Source organism: Eulemur rufifrons, chromosome 15 (genome assembly GCF_041146395.1).
Source record: "Eulemur rufifrons isolate Redbay chromosome 15, OSU_ERuf_1, whole genome shotgun sequence".
Lineage (NCBI taxonomy): Eukaryota > Metazoa > Chordata > Mammalia > Primates > Lemuridae > Eulemur > Eulemur rufifrons.
The window spans coordinates 8,334,889-8,356,225 of NC_090997.1; the positions used below are offsets into that span (position 1 = coordinate 8,334,889).

Consider the following 21,337-nt stretch of genomic DNA (forward strand, 5'->3'; position numbering starts at 1 on the left):
GATTGGGGTCAAGGACCAAAGGCAAAAATTAGGATTTATGAAAGAGAAAGGAGAGAGGTAAGATTAAAAAAAAACTGCAGACAGTTTGGGAATAATGGTTCATGTTTACACATTTTAGGGGTGGGTAGGTGGGTAAAGTGGCAGCTGAAAGATCAGTTTGGGTATTTCTATCTGTGAGTAGGCCAACTAAGGGTATCAAAGAAAACAATTTCAGCTGTTTATGAGTTTTCTGGAAAACTTGGAAAGGGCAGTTGTGGGTATAGGTGCTAGACTGTCTCTGTGTCATGACTGCTGGTGTCCTGCCGTATGAAGCTCCGTCTTACTGAGCACAGGTCTGCATTCGTGTCCTCCTCAGATTTTCCCACTGGAAAGCCTCTTTCTCTGGCTTCCCATCTGCTTGGGAATGTATCCTTTGGTCTCCAAATATTTACTATTATTCTGATTTCTGGATTTTAACCATATCCTGAAAACTTGTTTATTTTGATGGAGGCTTTGTTACTGTACTACATATGATTTTTATCTGCAACTAACATTTCCTCCTGTTCAGCGATGTATCCTAACTTTCATGGTTATGTGCTCATGATGACTTATATACTCCTTTAAAATTAGAGCTTTTCTGATTAGGTAGGTTAGATTTATAATTTATGTGATACCATTGCTTCAATAGTCACAATTACATTTCAGCATGAACTTTGTGTTTGGACTTGGGTGTCTATTTTGGCTGCTAAGGGGATGTTTTATGCTTTTGTGGGTTTTTGGTTATGCTCATGTAGAGGAGATGGCTGGACAGCTGGATGTCTGATTGGTGAACTGTATTATATCACAGCATTCCTTGAAGCAAGGCACATTTCAAGCCCGTGTAGTTCTGTGCTTGGTCAGTATCTTGGCAGTAGTCTCCGCTCAGTCCTGTAATGCAGTGACTGTCAACCTTTATTCAGCCCTAAGCCACCTGACAGGGGCCTTGCCATCCGTTGCAGTGATTACTATGGCAGGGCTGGGATGTGTGGGGAGTGACAGTCCCCTAGGGCCATAGCATAATCAGGAACAGCACTTATAGTTGGAAAAAAACAAAGGGGTGTGTGTGTGTGTGTGTGTGTGCAGTCCCCCTTACAAAATCACCTCTCTAGCCCTGTAAACTTAGCTTCCTCAGACATCTTATCTGAGGCGAGGGAGAGATAGATGATTTTGCTCCTTGTCTAGCTTCAAGGGGAGGGATAAAAACACGCAACACCGAATTTATTGTACAGTTTTGAAAAAGAACATTTTATAATTCTAGGTTTTGATGTTTAAGGTATTCTGCAGGAGGAGAGGATGGAAAACCCGGACGCTGAAGAAGGTGGTCCTCCTCCGGGGGGAGAAGAGGCTCCTTCCTCTATGGAAGAGGCAGCCCCTCCCCGTTCGGAACAAGATGCCCCGCCCCCTCCGGGAGAGGAGGCTCCGCCCCCTCCAGAAGGGGAGGCGCTTGGGGAAGGTGCTTTCCCTCTTTCCCCGGAAGGCAGTGTTCCTTCTGAGAGTGATTATCGGAATCTCATTCCTTCGGAAGAAGGGGTCGTTCTTCCAGACGAGGATCAGCCAGACGCGAACAGAGTTCGAACTCGGCTTGGACCGCGACAGGTCCAATCGGTGCTTTCCGAAGTGCTTTCTTCGGGGTCTTCCCGTCGGTCGTCTAAATACCGGCGAAGTATGAGTGGTATTCCAAATCTACAGGAAACACTGAAAGAGAGACAGGTTTGCTTCTAATAAGGGTTTTCATGTGTAGCACTTTTATTTTAAATGAAATACTTTGTTTTTTTTTCCCCCTTCCTAATTGCAATTTTTACATGTGGTTTTCATTCTTTAGGCAAGATTTAGAGATGCAAGGGAAAACCGGAAAATGAAAATTGACCCTTCATACAAATACATATTTGAAATTCTAGCAGAAAAGCTTGGCCTGGACATAGTAACTGTGGAAGATTTAATTTTGGATTGCCCATCTGTAAGTTTAAGTCTTATCATCATTTTTAAATTGCTCGTCGAGAATTGACTTAAGAAACCGGAGTCGTCGGCACGAACAACAAAACATTTAGAAAGAGAAGCTTGGAACTCTACTGATTGGAGAAGAAGCTTCATTTTATATAATTATAGCCCACTGGATCCTATTTCTAATAAGGCCTACTATTGCAGAGGAAGGAAAAAGAGTTAGCAACTAGAATTCCGCTAAACTAACTCAAAATGACTTCGAAAGTTAGAGGGATAGTCAAGCACTGGTAGAGTAATATTTTACAAGTATAGGTTGTATGAACTACATATGCAAATCATTTGTATATAAAAACAAACTGCATAAATCTGAGCCAGGGCACAGTGACTATCGTATGCATATACAGTAGTAGAGAATAGTGAGGTGATTGTAAGGCAGGTTACCATATATCTCAGGGTGCCGGGGAGAGTTCTAGATTATGCCTATTTTCCTGGTGTAATAAACAGGGTTCCAGTTTTGTATGATAATTAGTTATCCTAATTATAGTAATATAATTGTGTTATATAACAGCTTCCCTCCTAATAGCTCAGGTTATAAATTAATTTTCAATAAAACTACCATTAGCTGCTTGGGCTTTTTCTCAACCCCAGGAGTGGACCGTGCTGGAATCCCAGCAAGAGCAGTGAGCAGGTACAGGCTGCTCACGAGCTGATGGTCCCACTGAATTCGCTGGTGAGAGAGTTGGGGTGGAGTGGGATTGTGGTGAGGTCGTCACCATTGGGGCCATACCTCCTGCTTTGACAGGCACCAGCAAACTTGGGCAGAACTCTTTAGCTTGTTCTAGGAGCCAGGGTTCCGTGGAATGGTGCCTAAAAGAGTGTCTACCTTGCTTGATGCAGTGCATTGCCAAGTTCTGCAAAGCTGCTTGTCCTTCATTTCTTCCAGGACCCTTATACAAGTTTGGTCCTGGCAGTCTGCTGACAGTGTGAATGGATTGCTCACTTTCCTGCTCCCAGTGTTAGTTGTAACAGTGAGATGGGGATGTGATTGATGCAAAGATATCACTGGATCTCAGCTATGTTAATGACCAGGATAGAGAATGCATGGAGATGTGCCATAGCAAGCAACTGGAAGTAGGTTTCCCAGGTCACTGAAGTTTCTCTGCTGGAATGTACCGCCGTGGTCAAGGCTGGCTTCATGGACATGTGGGCTGTGTAGTTACACAGGTCCCTGTGGTTAGAATGGCCCTGTGTTTGGTTTAATGATCTCTTGTTGCCATCTTGAAATTCTTAATAATTTTTTAACAGGTGATCTTGCATTTTCATTTTGCACTGGGTCCCTCAGATTCTGCAGCTGGCCCTGACTGGATGGTACACCCATAAAGCAAGAGGATTTTCTTTGCCATTCTCAAGTTGTGTTTGTTCGTTTGTTTATTTTAATGGCCTCCCTTTCCTAATGACTATTTTGGCTGCTATGGCAATTCTGGCTACGTGTCTGCCTACTCTCCCACTAGAAGCAATTGGTGTAAAACAACCCTATACACATCCTTGGGATGATGACAATGAGATGAAGGAGAGGCCAATTTCTAAAAAAGTGTTTCTCAGTAGGCCCAGGCTTTAGGCCCATCCTGAGGACCATTCTTGCACTTGGTTAGGGAGGAAACCAGATAGGTATTCAACTTTGTTTTACCTGAAAATTGTTAGCCCACAAATTTGGCTAATACCACAACTGGAATCCAAGCAGCTCTGCAAATGGTGTAGGCACAGACCATTGCCTTCAGGGGAGGACAGCTGCTAGAACTAGGTGGGGGAGGTAGATGCCTGCAGAGATGATAATCCCACCTTAACTGTTTGCCATCTGGCATTCTGGGCTGGCATTCTCTGCTTGGAGGAAGTCTTTCTTACTGGCTAGCATGCCGGTTAGGAAGTAGAAGTGGTGCCATGTGCCTACAAACCCTTCTATTTGCTATTCCTGAGGTATGTCTCAGACTTTGGATCCGTGGGGTTAAGTTCTCACTTTAAAACCATCATGGATAAGGCCAGACACTGCTTAGGCTGCAAGAAATGGGAAATATACATGTTAAGAGAAGAATTAATCTGGAAAAGGTGTTTGTTTACGAGTTGTTTGTGATTGTGCAAAGCCAATTGTGGAGGGAAAATAGTGTAGCCAGGAGGGAAACCATTGTCAAAATCTGAGGCAGATTTAGAGTGCTTATCTGGTTGAAGGGAAAAAAGCAAGGACATATGGTAAATTGACATCAAGGTTGGGGGCCAGATGAGTAAGAAATAGAACAAGGAACAAGGGGTGGAATGGTTTGGTGTGGTGTGGTTTAGGAAATTGGCTGTATGGAAAAATATTCTTTTAATGTGAAGCCTGGCATGCAATCCAGGGTAGCAGTAGCTCAGTAAAAGCACCACAAAAAAGTGGACAACAGGGGGTGTGATGGTTATTTTGTTTGCCTCCAGATCCATTTTCCCCTTTTCTCTCCCCTGCTCTGTGGCCTAGAAGGTTGAGTTCTATGAAGTATATCACCTGGGCTCCCTTGGTCTTTGGCTTCCACTTGATTCAGCCACTGGGAGGCACCAGTAAGAAACTGGAGGGCAGAGGAGAGAAGCTCCCCACCTGGCCATGTTTCTGGCCATGGTTTTGTCCTCTTATAACTACAGCTCCTCCCAAGTGGTCCTCACATCTCCAGTTCTCAACCTGGTTCTGGTTGCACCATCACCCCCAACCCTTCACCTTTCAGGCCTTGGGGTGATAATGGTTTTCTTTGGTTGCTGGTCCTGTTGCTGCTAGTGCCACAGCTTCCCTTAACCCTGCTCTGGCAAATCCCTTTGTGTGTGATTCCCTTGCTTGCTAGGACCCTGACCAATACAGAAGTTTCTCAGACATTGGTATTCTTGCTTTGCCCCTTCATTCAGCACTGCTCAAGATAATCTCTTTCTTGACTTACTTGCAATGTTTTCCAGAGTCAAGGCAGCAGCGGTATGGTTCTGTGGAATGAGCACAGATCTGGAGACCCAAGGCTAAGAAATCTCTGGCTCTGTACTGTGGTTGTGTGTCTTTGGGTCCTTCACTTAAATTCTTTTTAGCTTTAGTTTTCATTCCACAAGAGGAATATGATAATGCTGCTTTGCCTGGGTGAAGCTCAGATGAACTGTTGGTAGAATGTTACGTAGCTTAAGTCAATTTTTAATTCATAGTCATGATTTGGGCCCACCGCAACATTCACTTTGCTCATTGCAGGAGTACAATGTATCTAAAAAGCAAGGATTGGTTGCATTTGATTTTTTTTTTTTTTTTTTTTTTTTTTTTTTTTGTTGTTGAGACAGAGTCTCACTTTGTTGCCCAGGCTAGAGTGAGTGCCGTGGCGTCAGCTTAGCTCACAGCAACCTCAGACTCCTCGGCTTAAGCGATCCTACTGCCTCAGCCTCCCAAGTAGCTGGGACTACAGGCATGCGCCACTATGCCCGGCTAATTTTTTTATATAGATTTTTAGTTGTCCATATAATGTCTTTCTATTTTTTAGTAGAGACGGGGTCTCGCTCAGGCTGGTCTCGAACTCCTGACCTTGAGCGATCCACCCGCCTCGGCCTCCCAGAGTGCTAGGATTACAGGCGTGAGCCACCGCGCCCGGCCGCATTTGATATTTTGATGTCTTTTTTTTTTTTTATCACAGTCATGTGCACTACTTTTGAGAATTTGTATGCTTTCAAAGCTAAAGGGTCAGCAAGAAAGTATTGGTAGAACTGCACAAGAAGAGCTGTGCTGACAGCTTTTGTCTCTCTTTTTTTTTTTTTTTTTTGAGACAGAGTCTCACTCTGTTGCCTGGGCTAGAGGGCCGTGGCATCAGCCTAGCTCACGGGAACCTCAAACTCCTGGGCTCAAGCAATCCTCCTGCCTCAGCCTCCCGAGTAGCTAGGACTACAGGCATGCGCCACCATACCTGGCTAATTTTTGCTATATATATTTTTAGTTGGCCAGATCATTTCTTTCTATTTTTAGTAGAGACGAGGGTCTCACTCTTGCTCAGGCTGGTCTTGAACTCCTGACCTCGAGCAATCCACCCGCCTCGGCCTCCCAGAGTGCTAGGATTACAGGCGTGAGCCACCGCGCCTAGCCGGCTTTTGACTCTTTTAGGTTGTAATTTTGTGAGAGAGTTGAGTTTATGTGGAAGATGGAAGAGTAGGAAACTAAGGACTAGAGTCATGTACATGTCTGTGGCTCTGTTTCATCTCCTAGAGTGGTGGTTCTTAAATGTGGTCGCAGGAACAGTAGCATCAGCATCACCTGGAACTTGTTAGAAATGCAAATTCATTTTGTGTTTTTCACAAGCCCTCTATGTGATTCTCTGATGCACATCAAGGTTCGAGACATGTTGTCCTTGGGGGAGTGGCTTTGCTATACATGGATACTTCCTTCCCCTAAGTGGAAGTGGAGAGAAATGCTACCCAAAAGGGAGACTTGTGTATGGAATCAGTAGGACTGGGTGAAGGGAGTATAGTGACTTTGTATTTCCCATGTGATGGCTTTTGCTTATGTAACTCATTTAGTATTCTACTTACTAAGATATTACACTGACTCCTAAGTAATTGAATAAAAACTTTGTGCTCATAAGTGTGGAAGAATCTCATTAAAATGATTTGTTTTTATAGTAGTTTGGCTGTAATATGGGTCAAATTACAATTGCTGAAAACATAATTGCTTATATAATTGGTCGAACAAAACAGTCAATAAGATAAATTTTTTGTTTCACAAGTCAGCTTTTACGAATAGTTTCTTTTAATAATAATTCTTTTATATTTACCTCCAGTTAGACTTACTGATCTACCCCTGTAAGGTTCTGCGAGACAGGGTCAGGTAAGTGGCTGTTCCAAACTATATATGCAGATCATTAGTGCAGGCTAAGAAATAGAATTCACTCTATATTCCACAGTAATTATGGAGTTAAATTAATATGGGCTCTAATCTTGCCTCTGATGTACTTGCCTCTGTGTACCTTGAATAAACTCTTTGAGCCTCATTTTTTAAATCTATAAAATAAAGAGGATTATTCCCTAGTCACTTTATTAATCATCATTGTCCCTTTTATTTAACAGCTGGAACCATTTGCTAATTTTTTTGCTAAAGATGGACGTAAGACATTGAAATTTTTCTACCAGGAAGGAGATGCGCCTGGTCTTGGTAAGAAAGTTTTATGAGGGCAGTGTGCTAGTAGTTGTTAATGAATGTTAAAATGAAGTATATGTTTTCTCTTATACATAGACAATTCTCTATTTATAAAGAAAATTTTACCAGAAGCTTATGTGTAAAAAATATAGTGTCTTAAGAAGAGCAAATTTTCAGCCCAAATATATATTTCAGGCATTACTGTAATGATTCAAGGAGAAAACATCCTTATAGAAATCATTGACTTCTAGGGAACACACATTTTCATTAGAATTTACTTGCATTTTCGCTGAGATAGGTGGAGCCATTTTATCCAGATGACTAGAAATGGCCATGATGCCACCCCAGAGCCCAGCATCCAGAGCCCCCTGTGGTCCCGGCCCAGCATATTGTGCCCGCTGCAGCTGTCAGTTGGAATCTCTAGCTCTCCCTACTGTGCATATTATGCGTAATATAATTGACATGTTACCAGCTTGATAAACCTTTGTCCTAATAGCTGGGTACATGTGTCATCCTTTTGGTTCTAGACTACTCATCTTCTAAGTCCTGTGGCTTTACTTTCAGTACATCCCTCCTATTGGTTCTTTCTCACTTTCCTCCTCTGTTGCTTTAACCTAGGCCCATATCTCATGCCTCCCATAGTAGTCCAGATTTTTTTATTTTTTTTTGAGACTCAATGGACAAGAGCTTTCCTGGTTCATAAAAGGCAGTCTTACTCTGTAGCCCTGAGTAGAGTGCTGTGGCATCAGCCTAGCTCACAGGAACCTCAAACTCCTGGGCTCAAGCGATCCTCCTGCCTCAGCCTCCTGAGTAGCTGGGACTACAGGTGTGTGCTGCCACGCCCGGCTAATTTTTCTATTTTAAGTAGAGATGAGGTCTCTCTCTTGCTCAGGCTGGTCTCTAACTCCTGAGCTCAAGCGATCCTCCCGCTTCGCCTCCCAGAGATCTAGGATTACAGGCATGAGCCACCGTGCCCCGCCAGTATTCCAGATTGAAAACAACTATCTCTGTTATCAGATTCTTTCTGAACTCCACACCACTTATTCCTGCCAAGTAACTCTTATTGTCCTGTTATTTATTGGATTGGGGTCAAATACCTCATTTTCCCAAGGCCCACTGTAATCTGGGCACACAGTACTTGTCTGGTCTGATCTACTCTTACAGATGTGAATGTGCAACTCTCTTTATTGTTTCCTGTACGTACCAGAGTCGTTTCTGTGCCCTTATCTCTGCAATGCTGACTCTCTGAGCTTGTCTTTCTTCTCTCCATGCAGCAAACCCTCCCCCTCCTTCAGATCAGTTAGGTTTGGGTTCTAACCTTGCCTCTGATGTAGAGCCTTTCCAGAATGTTCCAACCCACATCCTCCACTGTTCTCTCCATTCCTGTCTCATTTAAAGTTTGCATCGTGCATACAGCACTCGACTATGTTCTACTTTCCTCTAGTTTTTTCATATATTAATATATATCTTGCTTCTGCCACAAAACATGTAAACTCACAATTGGTGACTAGGTCTGCTTTGTGGATTTCCTGTCTCTTGCAGTTCTTATCCTGGGGAAATTACTATGTGGTCTATATTTTTATAACTTGTTAAAAATTAAAAGAATAGCTGAAAATTATAGACAGATAAGAAAATATCTATAATTAGAATAAAAACACAAAACCATCCAAGTCCCACTCAGTTGGAGAAAGCAATTACCTCCTCGATAAATATCCCTTTTTAACTGCTTTAGTTTATATTCATATTTAACAAAAATGGGATCCAGCTCTACATATTATTCTATAGTGGCTTTTAAATTTGATAATATTGTGCTCTTTATGCCAATAAATACATTTCTACAATTAAATTTTTAACAGTTGCATTTTATTTCAGTAGGCTGATATAACCATAATTTTCTGAACTGATCTATTGGAATTTAGGTTGTTTACAACTTTTTGCTCCTTGAAATGATGCCTCAGTGAACAGCATTGAAGATAAATCTGTGTGGATTAGGAATGAATTTTAGGAAGAATTCTCAGAAGGAGAATGGCTAGAACAAAGGGTAGACATGTTTTAAATTATTATTTTTGGTACCTGCAAAAGCAATACATTTATCAGTTTGGTAAATATTCCTCTACATATATGCATTTACTAGCATATAAATGCTTATTATCATTTTTTAAATGTGATCATATAACACATTTTATTTTTGACTTGGTTTTTGCACTTGACAGGATAGCCTGGACATTTTTCTATGTCATTACATGTTGATTTACCCCATTCACAAAATTCTGTATAGTATTCCATTGTACAGCTGCATTGTGATTTTTAGAAATCATTCCCCTATTGATGGTCACATCTCTCCTCTTCATCAGGGAAGCTCAAGCTTGTTTTAGCTTGTCTTATGTCTTATCAGCCAGAACTATGTCACATGGCTACCCTAGGGGCTAGGGAGGCTGAGAAAGCAGTATATCCCTGAGGACACACAGATTGCTGAATGGGACAAAGTCAGGTTCTCTTAGCAAGGAAAAAGAAGAGGATGTTAATTCCCTGTGCAACCATTATGAATGGGCATTTGGGCTCTTATGGTGCCAAACACCATGTATCAGGGTCCCTTGGCTGCAAGCAACAGAAGTAGATTCTGCCTTATGTAAGCAATAAATAAATAAATAGGGGAGGGGGAAAGGGTAGTTTACAAACTAGTTGGGAAGGACTAGAATAGAACAAACATTTCCATGGATTTCAGGGCAGTTTCTTTAGAATTCATCACTAGACTGACATCTCTCAAATCCCCCTGTTTTCTTTGTGTGTCTTCATTCAAGGTTTACATTCTTAGAGAGAGTCTAATTGGTCTAGTTTTTACATGCCCACTTCGGCAGGGCTGTGGGACTGGTGTCATCCAGAATCACAGGGCAGGAGGAATCCCCAAACCCAAAGAAAGAAAGGCTGGGCAAAACATTTTTGTGGTTTTGTGATAGGGATTTTTTATTTTCGTTATCACGTTTTAAATTGGCTATTGTAAATATGAAGGTTGTTAATTTCTGCAAATTAATATTGCAACCAGCCGTCTAACAGAATTCTCACATTTTAATTTTAATGATTTTTGAAAATTAAAGATTTATTATTAAATGTTTAATTTTCATTAAAATTAGTTCAAGGAAGGATTTAATATAAGTTGAGTGCTATGAATGTATTTAGTACAGGAACTGGACCTTCTCAGGGAAGGCTTCCTGAGATGGAGGTATTTCAGCTGAGATCTGAAAGATGAGTAGGAATTTGGTAAGCAAAAGGTTGGGGATGGGCTGGGAGAACAGTTTGTGTGAAGACCCTTAGACCAGACCAAAAGGAACAAAAGTGCAGAGCTCAGGGAAAGGTACCGAGGGGAAGCTCAATTTAAGAATTGCAATTGTTGACATCTTTTTGTAGACAAAAAGAATTTGTCTCGTGATCCTATTGAAAAATTCTTACAGTAAAGTAAAACAAGAAACAATAATGTAAGAACCACAGCAATGTATCACATTTGATCAGTTATGTGATCATATGCTAAGTTCTTTACATTTGTTTTCAGAATGTGGTCGAACTATTCCTGGAGCAACCAAAGGGGCAAAAATGATGAGATTGTATATAGATAGCGCAGCCCCAGAGAAGCTAAAAGGACTGTGTATATTTTTTGTTCGTTGTCGTAATGATGTTGCTGTAAATGCTAAAAGTATTCATGAGGTATGTTTAAAGTTTTCTTCCAAATGTATAGTTAAATATTGAATGTATTTTCATAGTCACACTTTTGCTTTACTTTGCTTTCACTTTTTTTTTTCTTGTTAGATACAGTATGTCCTCATAATGTATATATTATTGCTTTCACTTTTTAAATATAGGACTGAATTGAGTTCCAAGAAAGTAATATATTCATATATTCAAAGAAACTGAGAAATTAGCTATAATAGAGCTTAGTTATATTTATACTTTAGATACCGCTTTTAAAATTTATGAAAATTTCATTTCTTCTAGATGGTGTACAAATAATTTCCATCCTTCCATTCACTAGGAACACACTTAATTTTGTTCATACAATTTTAAGTATTAGCTACTTTATTTCATCCCCTCTTCACTGAATATTTTAACTCTCTAATAGCTTTAGAAGAAGAAGGAAGAATTGACCTAGATCCTTGACATTGCTAACCTAGGCCTGGAAAGGCAGGATAATGGAATGGGAAAAGTAAGAATTTTGGACAGATGGACCTGAATTTGTCTTCTAGCTTCACCACTGACTAACAGTGTGTCCTCTGGAAAGTTGCTCATCCTTTCTGAGATTTAGGTCTCTACATCATACATTCTTAAATTTGGGAATAATAATATCCACCTGGCAGGATTGTTGTGACACTAAATGATAATATAAGTAAATTCTTATTATATTGCCTGACATACAGTAGGCTCTCAACAAATATTAGTACTCTTTATTATACTTAGAGAATCATAATACCTTTTACAATGTGAAAGAATACTGAAATTGAATCTGATTTTGCTCCTTTTCTGTTTACAACAGAAGATTGCTTGAAGAGAAGTTGTTTAGCTTGGGTTAGGATCCTAAGCTGGCAGTTATATTCACCTGTAAATATTTCACTGTGTCTCTTGTGGCTGATGAGACCTCTCCTGTTAGTATAATTCATAGGTAATCTTTTTTCCTTCTGCTTGCTTTTACTCTGTCTTTGAAGTCTCTTCACCATGATGTCTCTATGTATGGACATCTATGTATCTTCCATTTCACTGATTCTCTCTTCAACTTGTCCATGATTTAATCCATTCTTTTTTATAACTTAGTTTTAGTTTTATCAGTTATATGTGCATATAGTTTAAAGAAAGAAGAGGTTCTGTAAGCCTTGTTATGAAAAACTGACTTCTGTCTCACTCTCCAGAAGGAACTATTAAACTCTTTTAGTGTATTCTTTCATTTACTTCCATATTGTCAAGTAATATGCTCTGATTGCTCCTTTTGCCAGTTTAGACATTATCTATGGCCTTTTCTCTCTGGAAGATGAGGATTTAGCTTTTTATTTAACCTGTGGCTCTCCCCTTTGTTTCTCCATCTCTCCATTCTTCCAACATAGTTATATTATATTTTGCTTAGCTAAATATTTGTTTACATCATTATAACTGTGGAAATGTAGTCACAGCTGAGCCATGTAGGGGTTCTCCAAGTGGTACCTAAGACTCTTTCAGAGGATCTGTAAGGTAAAACCAATTTTTGTCATAATACTAAGATGCTATTTTCCCTTTTCACTGTGTTGGCATTTGACTGATGGTGCAGAAGCAATTGTGGGAAAACCTGCTGACACCTTAGCAGAAGTCAATGGCACCGAACTGTACTATTTGGGTTATTAAGTATTAAATGTCTGATTTCCTTAAGTACTAAGTTTGACAGTTGATATCTCTGACATTTCACATTGACACTTCTTGTTTTATTTTTATTGTGAAGGTACATTCTCAGTCTTTCAAACACGTTTTGGCTTGTGATTATCTTTCAAAAAAATTTTTAGAGCAATTTTTGTGAAACCGTGGATAAGTCAAAAATTCGTGTTATTTTCAAATACAAGTTCCATTGTGAAACCAATGCAGTGCAGACAGCTCAAAATATCAACAAAGTGTTTGGGAAGGATGTGGCTAATGAACACACAGTATGTCCATGGTTTGAGAAGTTCCATTCTGGTGATTTTGATCTTGAAAATGAGCCACTTGAGCAACCTGAGACCAAGGTGGAAATTAATGAGCTGAAAGCTATAGTGGAAGTGAATCTATCTCAACCTGTGTATGAATTAGCAGCAAGATTTGACGTAACTATTCCAGTAATATTGGACCATTTGAAACAAATGGGCAAGGTAAAGAAGCTGGATAGATGGGTTCCGCACGAATTAAACAAGCGTCAGAAGAGTAATCGTCTCGAAGCTTGCCTTTGTTTGCTGTCACAACATAAAGGTGAACCATTTCTATACTGTATGGTTAAATGGGATGAAAAATGGATTCTTTCGGACAATCACAAGCGTTCGGCACAACGGTTGGATAAAGATGAAGTGCTGCAACACAGTCCAAAACTGCATATTCATTAAAAAAAGCTAATGGTGTCAGTTTGGTGGTCCAGTGCCAGTATTATCCACTACAGCTTCATGAAACCTGGTCAGATGATTACAGTGGGTGTCTACTGCAACCATTTGGACAAAATGATGAAGATGCTTGTGATTAAGCAGCCGAGATTGTTCAATAGAGACAGGCCAATCCTCTTGGAAGACAACACTGGACCACATGTTGCACAAACAATGCTGCTCAAACTATAGCAGCAGTACTCGGAAACTCTGTTATCCACCGTATTCACCAGACCTTGTACCAACTGACTACCACTTCTTCCAGGCTTTGGACCACTTCTTGCAAGGAAAAATATCCAATTCTGAGCAAGCTGTGGAAAATGCCTTTTGTGATTTCACCACCACTCACTCTCCAGGCTTCTTCACTGCTGGCATAAACAAGCTACTGTTAAGATGGCAAAACTGTGTCGATAGTTTAGGCACAGACTTTGATTAACTTTACTGCTTCTTGTTTGAGATATAATAAACTACATTTTTGATTCAAAATCGGTGTCCATTTCATAGTTAATGACCTAACTTGTAGTCATTGTATTCTGTATCGTCATACACTCACAGTTAAAAAATAAGCATCCAGTTTTTAGTGGCTCTATACAAGTTTTTAAATCAAATTTCTCGGCTTGGGATTTCCAAGTCACTTAAAATATATTAATTGAGGTGTCATACTCATGGATGAGGGGCTTTTGATTTCTTGTGGCTGGTAATTTCTTCCACCCAAATTCTGGGCAAAGGCTAGTTTGATTGTTACTTTCCTGGCCTGATGTAGTTTTTCTGGTTCTCATTTCATGGATAGGGCACCTTTCCACTGAGGTAACTTTGTTTCTGCAGGAGGTTCAGTTCCATCTCCTTCCCCTTGTACAGGCTCTAGGCTATAGCTGCATTCCTATGCAGAAATTAAAACACCGGGGAGAGCAATCACGTGAATGGTTAAAATGGGGGCAGAGTGTAAGTTTGTTGGCTTTTGAACTCTAATATTCATAACCACTTATGTTTCCCTAATAGTTTATAAAATATATTAGGAGTCTATTTTTTTGCAATGTAAAATAGGTTATGAGTTTCAGTTCTTTAAAGGAATTAGCGTGTAAAATAACATTTAAACATCACCCTTTCAGGAAGTGCTATTTACTGTTCTGGATGCAACAAAAGGACTCTTAAACGGGATTAGGAACATGCTGGCAAATATATTTCTACCAGCTATTCTTGCAACAAGCAATTGGGGTGCTTTAAACCAGTCCAAGCAGGGAGAATCTGAAAAATATATTTTCACTGAAACTATCAATAGATACCTTTCATTTTTAGATGGTGAGTACAAAATTTAATGTTTGGTAAATTACTACAAATGAGCAAATTAATTATATGTTATTAAAAATAAACACTAGAGAAAACATTTCTATCCTAAAAGATGTTAAAGTAATTACGAGACCTACAGGTAAGATGTGAAATCATTAGAACTCCTTATTTCTAGGTACCTTTGCAGGAGTAGGATATGTTTTGTTTTTATTTTCCATTACAGCAGGAGAAATCTCTTCCTATAATACAGTATTAATGAAAAATTTCACCATATTAAAAATATGTACTTTATTACGAACTCTTTAAAATACATACTTTTATTTTTAGTATTGTTAAAATATACAATTTTATTAATAAATCAAGTTACAATCTAATGGTCAATTAGAATTGTATTTCTAATACAAATTTCTATAGAGTATTAGATCTTTAACATTTCAGTAATTACAAATTGAAAGCTCACATTAACATTTAACACACTGACATTAAACACCTCTTTTCTTAATCTTGTTTTTTCCTTTTTAGGTGCTAGAATAAGTATTGAAGGAACAGTAAAGTTAAAGACGATAGATAATGTTGATTTTTCCAAACTGCATACTTTTGAAGAAGTGACTGCGGCAGCCGGCAATTCAGAAACTGTTCATCAGTTAGAGGAAGTGCTGATGATATGGTATAAACAGATCGAACAGGTAAGTAGACTCAAATAATTGCATCTTGAGTAGTAGTTCTCCTGTGTGTCCCAGCCATTGTATTTGTCCCTAAAAGTAAAAGAAAGAGAAATCTTCTTTGACTTTCTTCCAGATTTCTTTTTGAAACTCAGTCTATTCATGACTATAAAGCAAAATCATTAAAATCACCACTTCAAAGAGGAAACCATAACAATATGATTGAGAATGAAATAATGAAGAATGAGGAATAGCCATCATTTATTACCAATAATTTTTTTTATTGTTTACACTTTCTGTAAAAGAGAGAGGGAAAGGATATAGTGAACAGCCACAGTGCTGGACACTGAGTAAATTCCTCTTGGTTGATCCCTGGAGTTGCCTGTGCTGCCATGGATGAGGCTCATTCATATCAGCATTACAGTGGCAAGTCTGCTCTCCGGTCAAATTTTTTCTGGCAGTAAGAAAAGTAGTGATAGGAGTGGAATATATATCAAAATTATGAGAGACTCCAACTTACACTATAAATACTGGGGAAAAAAATCACGTATGCCATTGCCCTAAACTGAAAGAGAGCTCTAGGAACCACCTCAGAGATCTCTAGTTCATGAGCATAGGACAGTGGAACTAGAGAACATCTTCAGTTAAGTGAGAATCAGGGAGAAAAGTTTTGACTAAGCAGGAGGTGGAGGAATGCCTTTCCGCTTTTACCTTTTTTAGGTAAAAGGTATGTCAAGAGGAGGGAAGTACAGTTGGAGTAGTAAAAACTGGAGGACTTTGAAAATTCCATCAAAGTATATAGAGTGCCGGTTGCAGAATTTGCTTCCAGGTGTTACTAGGTAATCGAAGTGGGTGATTGCCCTCCAGAGAACTCCTGCAGCCATCTACTGTGCTATTGGAGGAAGGGAGAGTTGTAACCCACTGAGGGAATCAAACCCTGTCCTACACAATGGCTGAGGAGACCCTCTCCAATTATTATATCAATCAATATAGATCTTTCATAAACAAACAAAGGAAAATAATTTAACATAAGGAGATTTAGCAATCTGAAATAAGGAAACCAAGTTTGGTAATTGCAGCAAATAGCCTCCAATTAAGCAGAATCAATGCAAGGAATGGTAGTGATCTTAAAAAAATTACATCTAAAATATACTTTGACCTTCCTCTTGTCATACACAAAAGTTAATCTAAAATGGATCATATATATATGTGAAAGCTAACACTAAAAAGCTTCTTGAAGAACACATAGGAGAATATCTCCATAGCCTTAGTATAGGCAAAGAGTTCTTAGATGTGATGCAAAAAGCATTAATCATAAAAGAAAATACTGATATGACAAGAGTTCAGAATAGTTAAAAATATCTGCTTATTAAAAGAAACCACTAAGAAAATGAAAAGGCAAGCCACATACTGCGAGGAAATATTTGTAGGATTTATATCTGGAATAAAGACTTATAATACATAAATTATAAAAAGACTATTTAATTTTTATTTGGATAGGCATTTCAAAGAGTATCCAAATAAGCATGTGAAAAAGTATTCAACATCATTAGTCACCAGGGAAATGTAAAATAAATCCACAATGGGATATTACTGCTAACTCACTAAAATGGCTAAAATTAAAAAGACTGGCGTTCTCAAGTGTTAGTGAGGTTGTGGAGAACTGAAGCTCTGACACTTTGCTGGTGGGAGTGTAATATGGTAGAACTTCTTTAGAAAGCCTTTTAGCAACTTCTTATACGATTAAGTATATAGCTAGCTGTGGCCCAGCAGTTCCACTCCGAGGTATATACCCAAGAAAAATTAAAATATATGTCTACTAAAAACTTATATAAGAAATTTGTAGTGACCTTAATCCTAATCACTAAACACTGAAAACAATCCAAATGGAAAATAGATGAACTATTTGTGGAATGATACAATGGAATGTAACTGAAATAAAAAATTACTGTTGATAGTGAAATAACATGAGTGAATCTCAAAAACATGTTGAGTAAGAGAAGTCTTAAAAACATAATGTGAAAAACAAAACAAAAACTATATATGAACCAGAACACAATGTGGACTATGTCTTCTTAAGCAAGATACAAAACCCAAAAGCCACAAAAGAAAAAAAAAGACAGATTAGGCTACATAAAAAACAATTAGTAACTTCCATATGGCAAAAAAAAAAAAAAAAAAAAAGAAAAAGAAAACAAAAAACCACACCATAAACAAAGTTAAAACATAAGTGACCTTCTGGGAGAAAATATTAGTGTATATAATAGAGTTACAATCTATAATATATAAAGCGCTTTTATATACCAATAAGAAATGGGTGATTCAGAGAAAAATAGGCTAAGGATATAAATAGTGCCATTCAAGGAAAGTAGGTGATGTTGGACCTGGAAAAAAAGTGGCTTTAGGAGTGGCATGATATCCTCAAATATCTGATGAGATTTCATGCAAAATTAAACATGTACTATATGGCTTGAGAAGGCAGAAAGAAGTAAGACCAGACAGAGTATGATAGCTATAAGGAGAGAGATTTTTCCTTGAAATCAGGATAATTTTCTCACAGTATTGTTTCCATGGAAAAATGAAAAGTCCTGCATGGTGGGAAGTATCCAATTTGAGTCTGGATTACCATCTATGAGTCATGTTGTAACAGGAATTAACACATGAAAAGTGTTGTTGGATTTAGTTAACTTTTAAGGCCCATTTAAAATCTTTAATTCCTTGATTCAAATTATATAGACTTTTAGACATTTAGGAAAAGTTTAAATTATGTCTAGGATCTTCTATTTAAGGAAGTGGAGGAGCTTGTAGAAAGATTAGGAGTTCCATAAACCATGGTTAAAATTAAAGCATTTCATGGATTTAAACCGGAATCTTCTGGGGTTTAAAAAATTCATTATGTATTTAACCTCAATTGTATTCTTAAAAATTCCATCACAATTTAAATTATACAAAGTTAGAAACATAAAAATGTACAGAAAAAATATGACACCTATGTAACTACCACTGAGATTAACAGATACTAACCGTTTTCTGTTTGCTTCAGATCTCTTTTATTTTAGCTAAAGCCTCCAACACTGTCCTCTCCGTCCCTCTGTATCAGCACTTTCCTGATGTGATTGTCTCTCATTCCCTTGAATGTTTTGCATTTTTATTGCATTTGCATATCTATAACCTGTGTGCTATATACACAGAATATGTATTTGTGTTTAAAATCCTTACATAAATGGTATAATACCTGTCTTGGTCCATTAGGGCTTCTATAACAAAATCCCATAAATTGGGTGGCTTATAAACAACAGACATTTATTTCTCACAGTTCTGATTCCATGTCTGGTGAAAGCCCGGTTCCTGGTTCATAAAAGACGGTCTTCTTATCTTCTCCCTGCACCCTCACATGGCAGAAGGGGCAAAGCAGCTTTCTTGGGTCTCCTTTATAAAGGCATGGATCCCATTGATCGGGGCTCTACCCTTAGCACCTAATCACCTTCCAAAGGCCCCACCTCCAAATACCATCACATTGGGATTAGGTTTCAACGCATGAATTTTGGGGGCATGTAAACATTTAGTCTGTACCATATGTATACTTTTACAGCTTTTTTTTCTCATTTAACCTTCTCTTTCATCCATTCTGTGTTGGTACAAGTAAATTTAATTCATTCATTTAGCTGCTATCTGGTATTCATCTTTATAATCATATGTTATTATATAGACTTTCAGACATTCAGGAGACATTTAAATTATGCCTAGTACCCTCTATTTAAGGAGGTAGAGAAGTTTATTCATCTATTTCCTCAGCTAATAATTGTTTCTATTATTTTTTTGCTATTACTAACAACAATAATACACAGTCAATAAATATCTTTGTTTGGTCTCCTTTGCACATGTTCAAGAATTTCTCAGTGGAATTGCTAGGAGCAATAGTATATGAATCTTTTATTGGATATTACTAAGCCCTCCAAATAGTGATATATTAATTTTTTACAGGAGCATATGAGACTTCCTATTTCTTTAAATATTTGGTTATATTTGAGACTGCCAGATTTTTAATCGTTGCCAGTATGTTCAATGTGAAATAGTATCTTGATTTACTTTTCATTATCCTAAATATTATTGAGGTTGAACATATTTAATGGCTACTTAGGTTTCTTCTATGTTGAATTACCTGTTCATATCCTTTACCCAATTTTCTTTTGGATTGCTTAATGTTCTCTTACGGAATTACTGGTGTTTAAATCGTATTTTCCAGATGTTAATCCTTTGTTGGTCTCCATTGTGTCATGACTTTTTATTTGGTATGGTGTCTTTAGTCATGTGAAATTTTTAAATTTTGATTTAGTTAAATATATTAATTACAAAATGTTGAGCCACCCTCAACGTAGCTACCTCTAGTGACTACAAACTTTATGCTTTTTGTATTTTGTTTAGGAAACCCTTTCCTATTCCAGTGCCAAGAAGACATTCTTCCAAATAATTTGTTTATTTTAAATAGTGAAATAAAACACAAAAATGAATACAATAAAAGAAACAAATTGCTGTAGAATGAACAACTGTGTAACCTTTGCACAAGTTAAGAAATAGAACATTACCAGCACTTTATGGTGACCCTGCTTTCCTCTTCCCACTTATAAATCCCCTTTCTTCCCCCTAGTGGTAACTATTATCTTGACAATTATGATATTCGTTTCTATGCTTCACTTTGTAGTTTTACCCCCATCTCTTACATTTTCTTTTAGAAGTTTTACCATTTTATTTTTAATAGTAAGGTCTTTAATGCATCTGGAATTGTGTGTGTGTGTGTGTGTGTGTGATGTGAGATAGGAATTTAATTTTGTCTTTTTCCATATATCTGTAGTCAGCCAATTGTCCCCATTTAACATTCTATGTTAAATTGTTTATTTAATATTCCATTCTTTCCTAACAAATTTGTAGTATCATTTCTGCTACATAACATGTTTCTAGACCTCTTTTTCTATCCCACTGGTCTACTTATTTGTTTTTGTTCTCATACTGTACTGCTTTAATTTCTGTAGTTTTTCCACTAAATCAACATTTGCTATGCCAAGTCTCTTCTCTGTTTTTTTTTTGGTTTTTTTTTCAAAATTGCATTGACTGTTTCTGGTTAATTATTTTTCAAAATTAAATTTAAGACTAGTTTTTCAAGTATCATAAAAAAACCCTGTTTGAGATTTTGATTGGAATTTCATTGAATATGTACATTAATTTAGATAAAATTGTCATCTTTATTTTATTGAATTTATTCATCCATGATCATAGTATACCTCTTCATATATTTTGGTCTTCTTTTTTTTTTTTTTTTTTTTTGAGACAGAGTCTCACTCTGTTGCCCAGGCTAGAGTGAGTGCCGTGGCGTCAGCCTAGCTCACAGCAACCTCAAACTCCTGAGCTCAAGCGATCCTCCTGTCTCAGCCTCCCGAGTAGCTGGGACTACAGGCATGCGCCACCATGCCCGGCTAATTTTTTCTATATATATTTTTTAGCTGTCCATATAATTTCTTTCTATTTTTAGTAGAGGTGGGGTCTCGCTCTTGCTCAGGCTGGTCTCGAACTCCTGAGCTCAAACGATCCGCCCACCTCGGCCTCCCAGAGTGCTAGGATTACAGGCGTGAGCCACCACGCCCGGCCAACTTTTTAAATTTAAATTTTCTCCAAAAAGATCTGGCACATCTTTTGTTAGGTTAATTTCTGGTTATCTTATCATAGTATCATTTGCTATTACAAATGGTATCTTTTTGGAAATTGCATTTTCAGATTGTTAGATGGCTTGTAAAGAAGTGATACTGATTTTTATGTATAGATGCAGCAACCTTACTGAATTGTTCACATTTATTAAATGTAAAAGTTTGTCTTTGGATATTCTTGAATTTTTAAAATGCAGCCATCCATCATCTGTGATTATGCCATTTTTGTTTTTTTCATTTCCAATCGTTATACCTTGTGTTTACTTTACTTATCTTGCTCTGGGACTTCCATTATACCAGGTAGAAAAGAAGTGGGTTGTGATAGTGGCAAACTCATCATGTCCTTGGTTTTAAAGTGATATTTTCTAAAATTTCACCTTTAACTATAATGTTTACCTTTAAATAGATACTATTTATCATGTTCTATTCTTTGTTTGCTAAGAGTTTTAA

General features: G+C 37.8%; 1 protein-coding gene across 1 annotated transcript in view; it reads left to right on the forward strand.

Moving 5' to 3' along the window:
- The first annotated feature begins 1,311 nt into the window (after positions 1 to 1,311).
- Positions 1,312 to 21,337, forward strand: part of DNAH8 (dynein axonemal heavy chain 8) — a 296,755-nt gene continuing 276,729 nt past the window's right edge. The window contains 6 exon segments of the mRNA XM_069487596.1: positions 1,312 to 1,728; positions 1,841 to 1,975; positions 7,057 to 7,141; positions 10,674 to 10,825; positions 14,349 to 14,538; positions 15,049 to 15,212. Coding sequence (XP_069343697.1) covers positions 1,312 to 1,728; positions 1,841 to 1,975; positions 7,057 to 7,141; positions 10,674 to 10,825; positions 14,349 to 14,538; positions 15,049 to 15,212 — 1,143 coding nt within the window.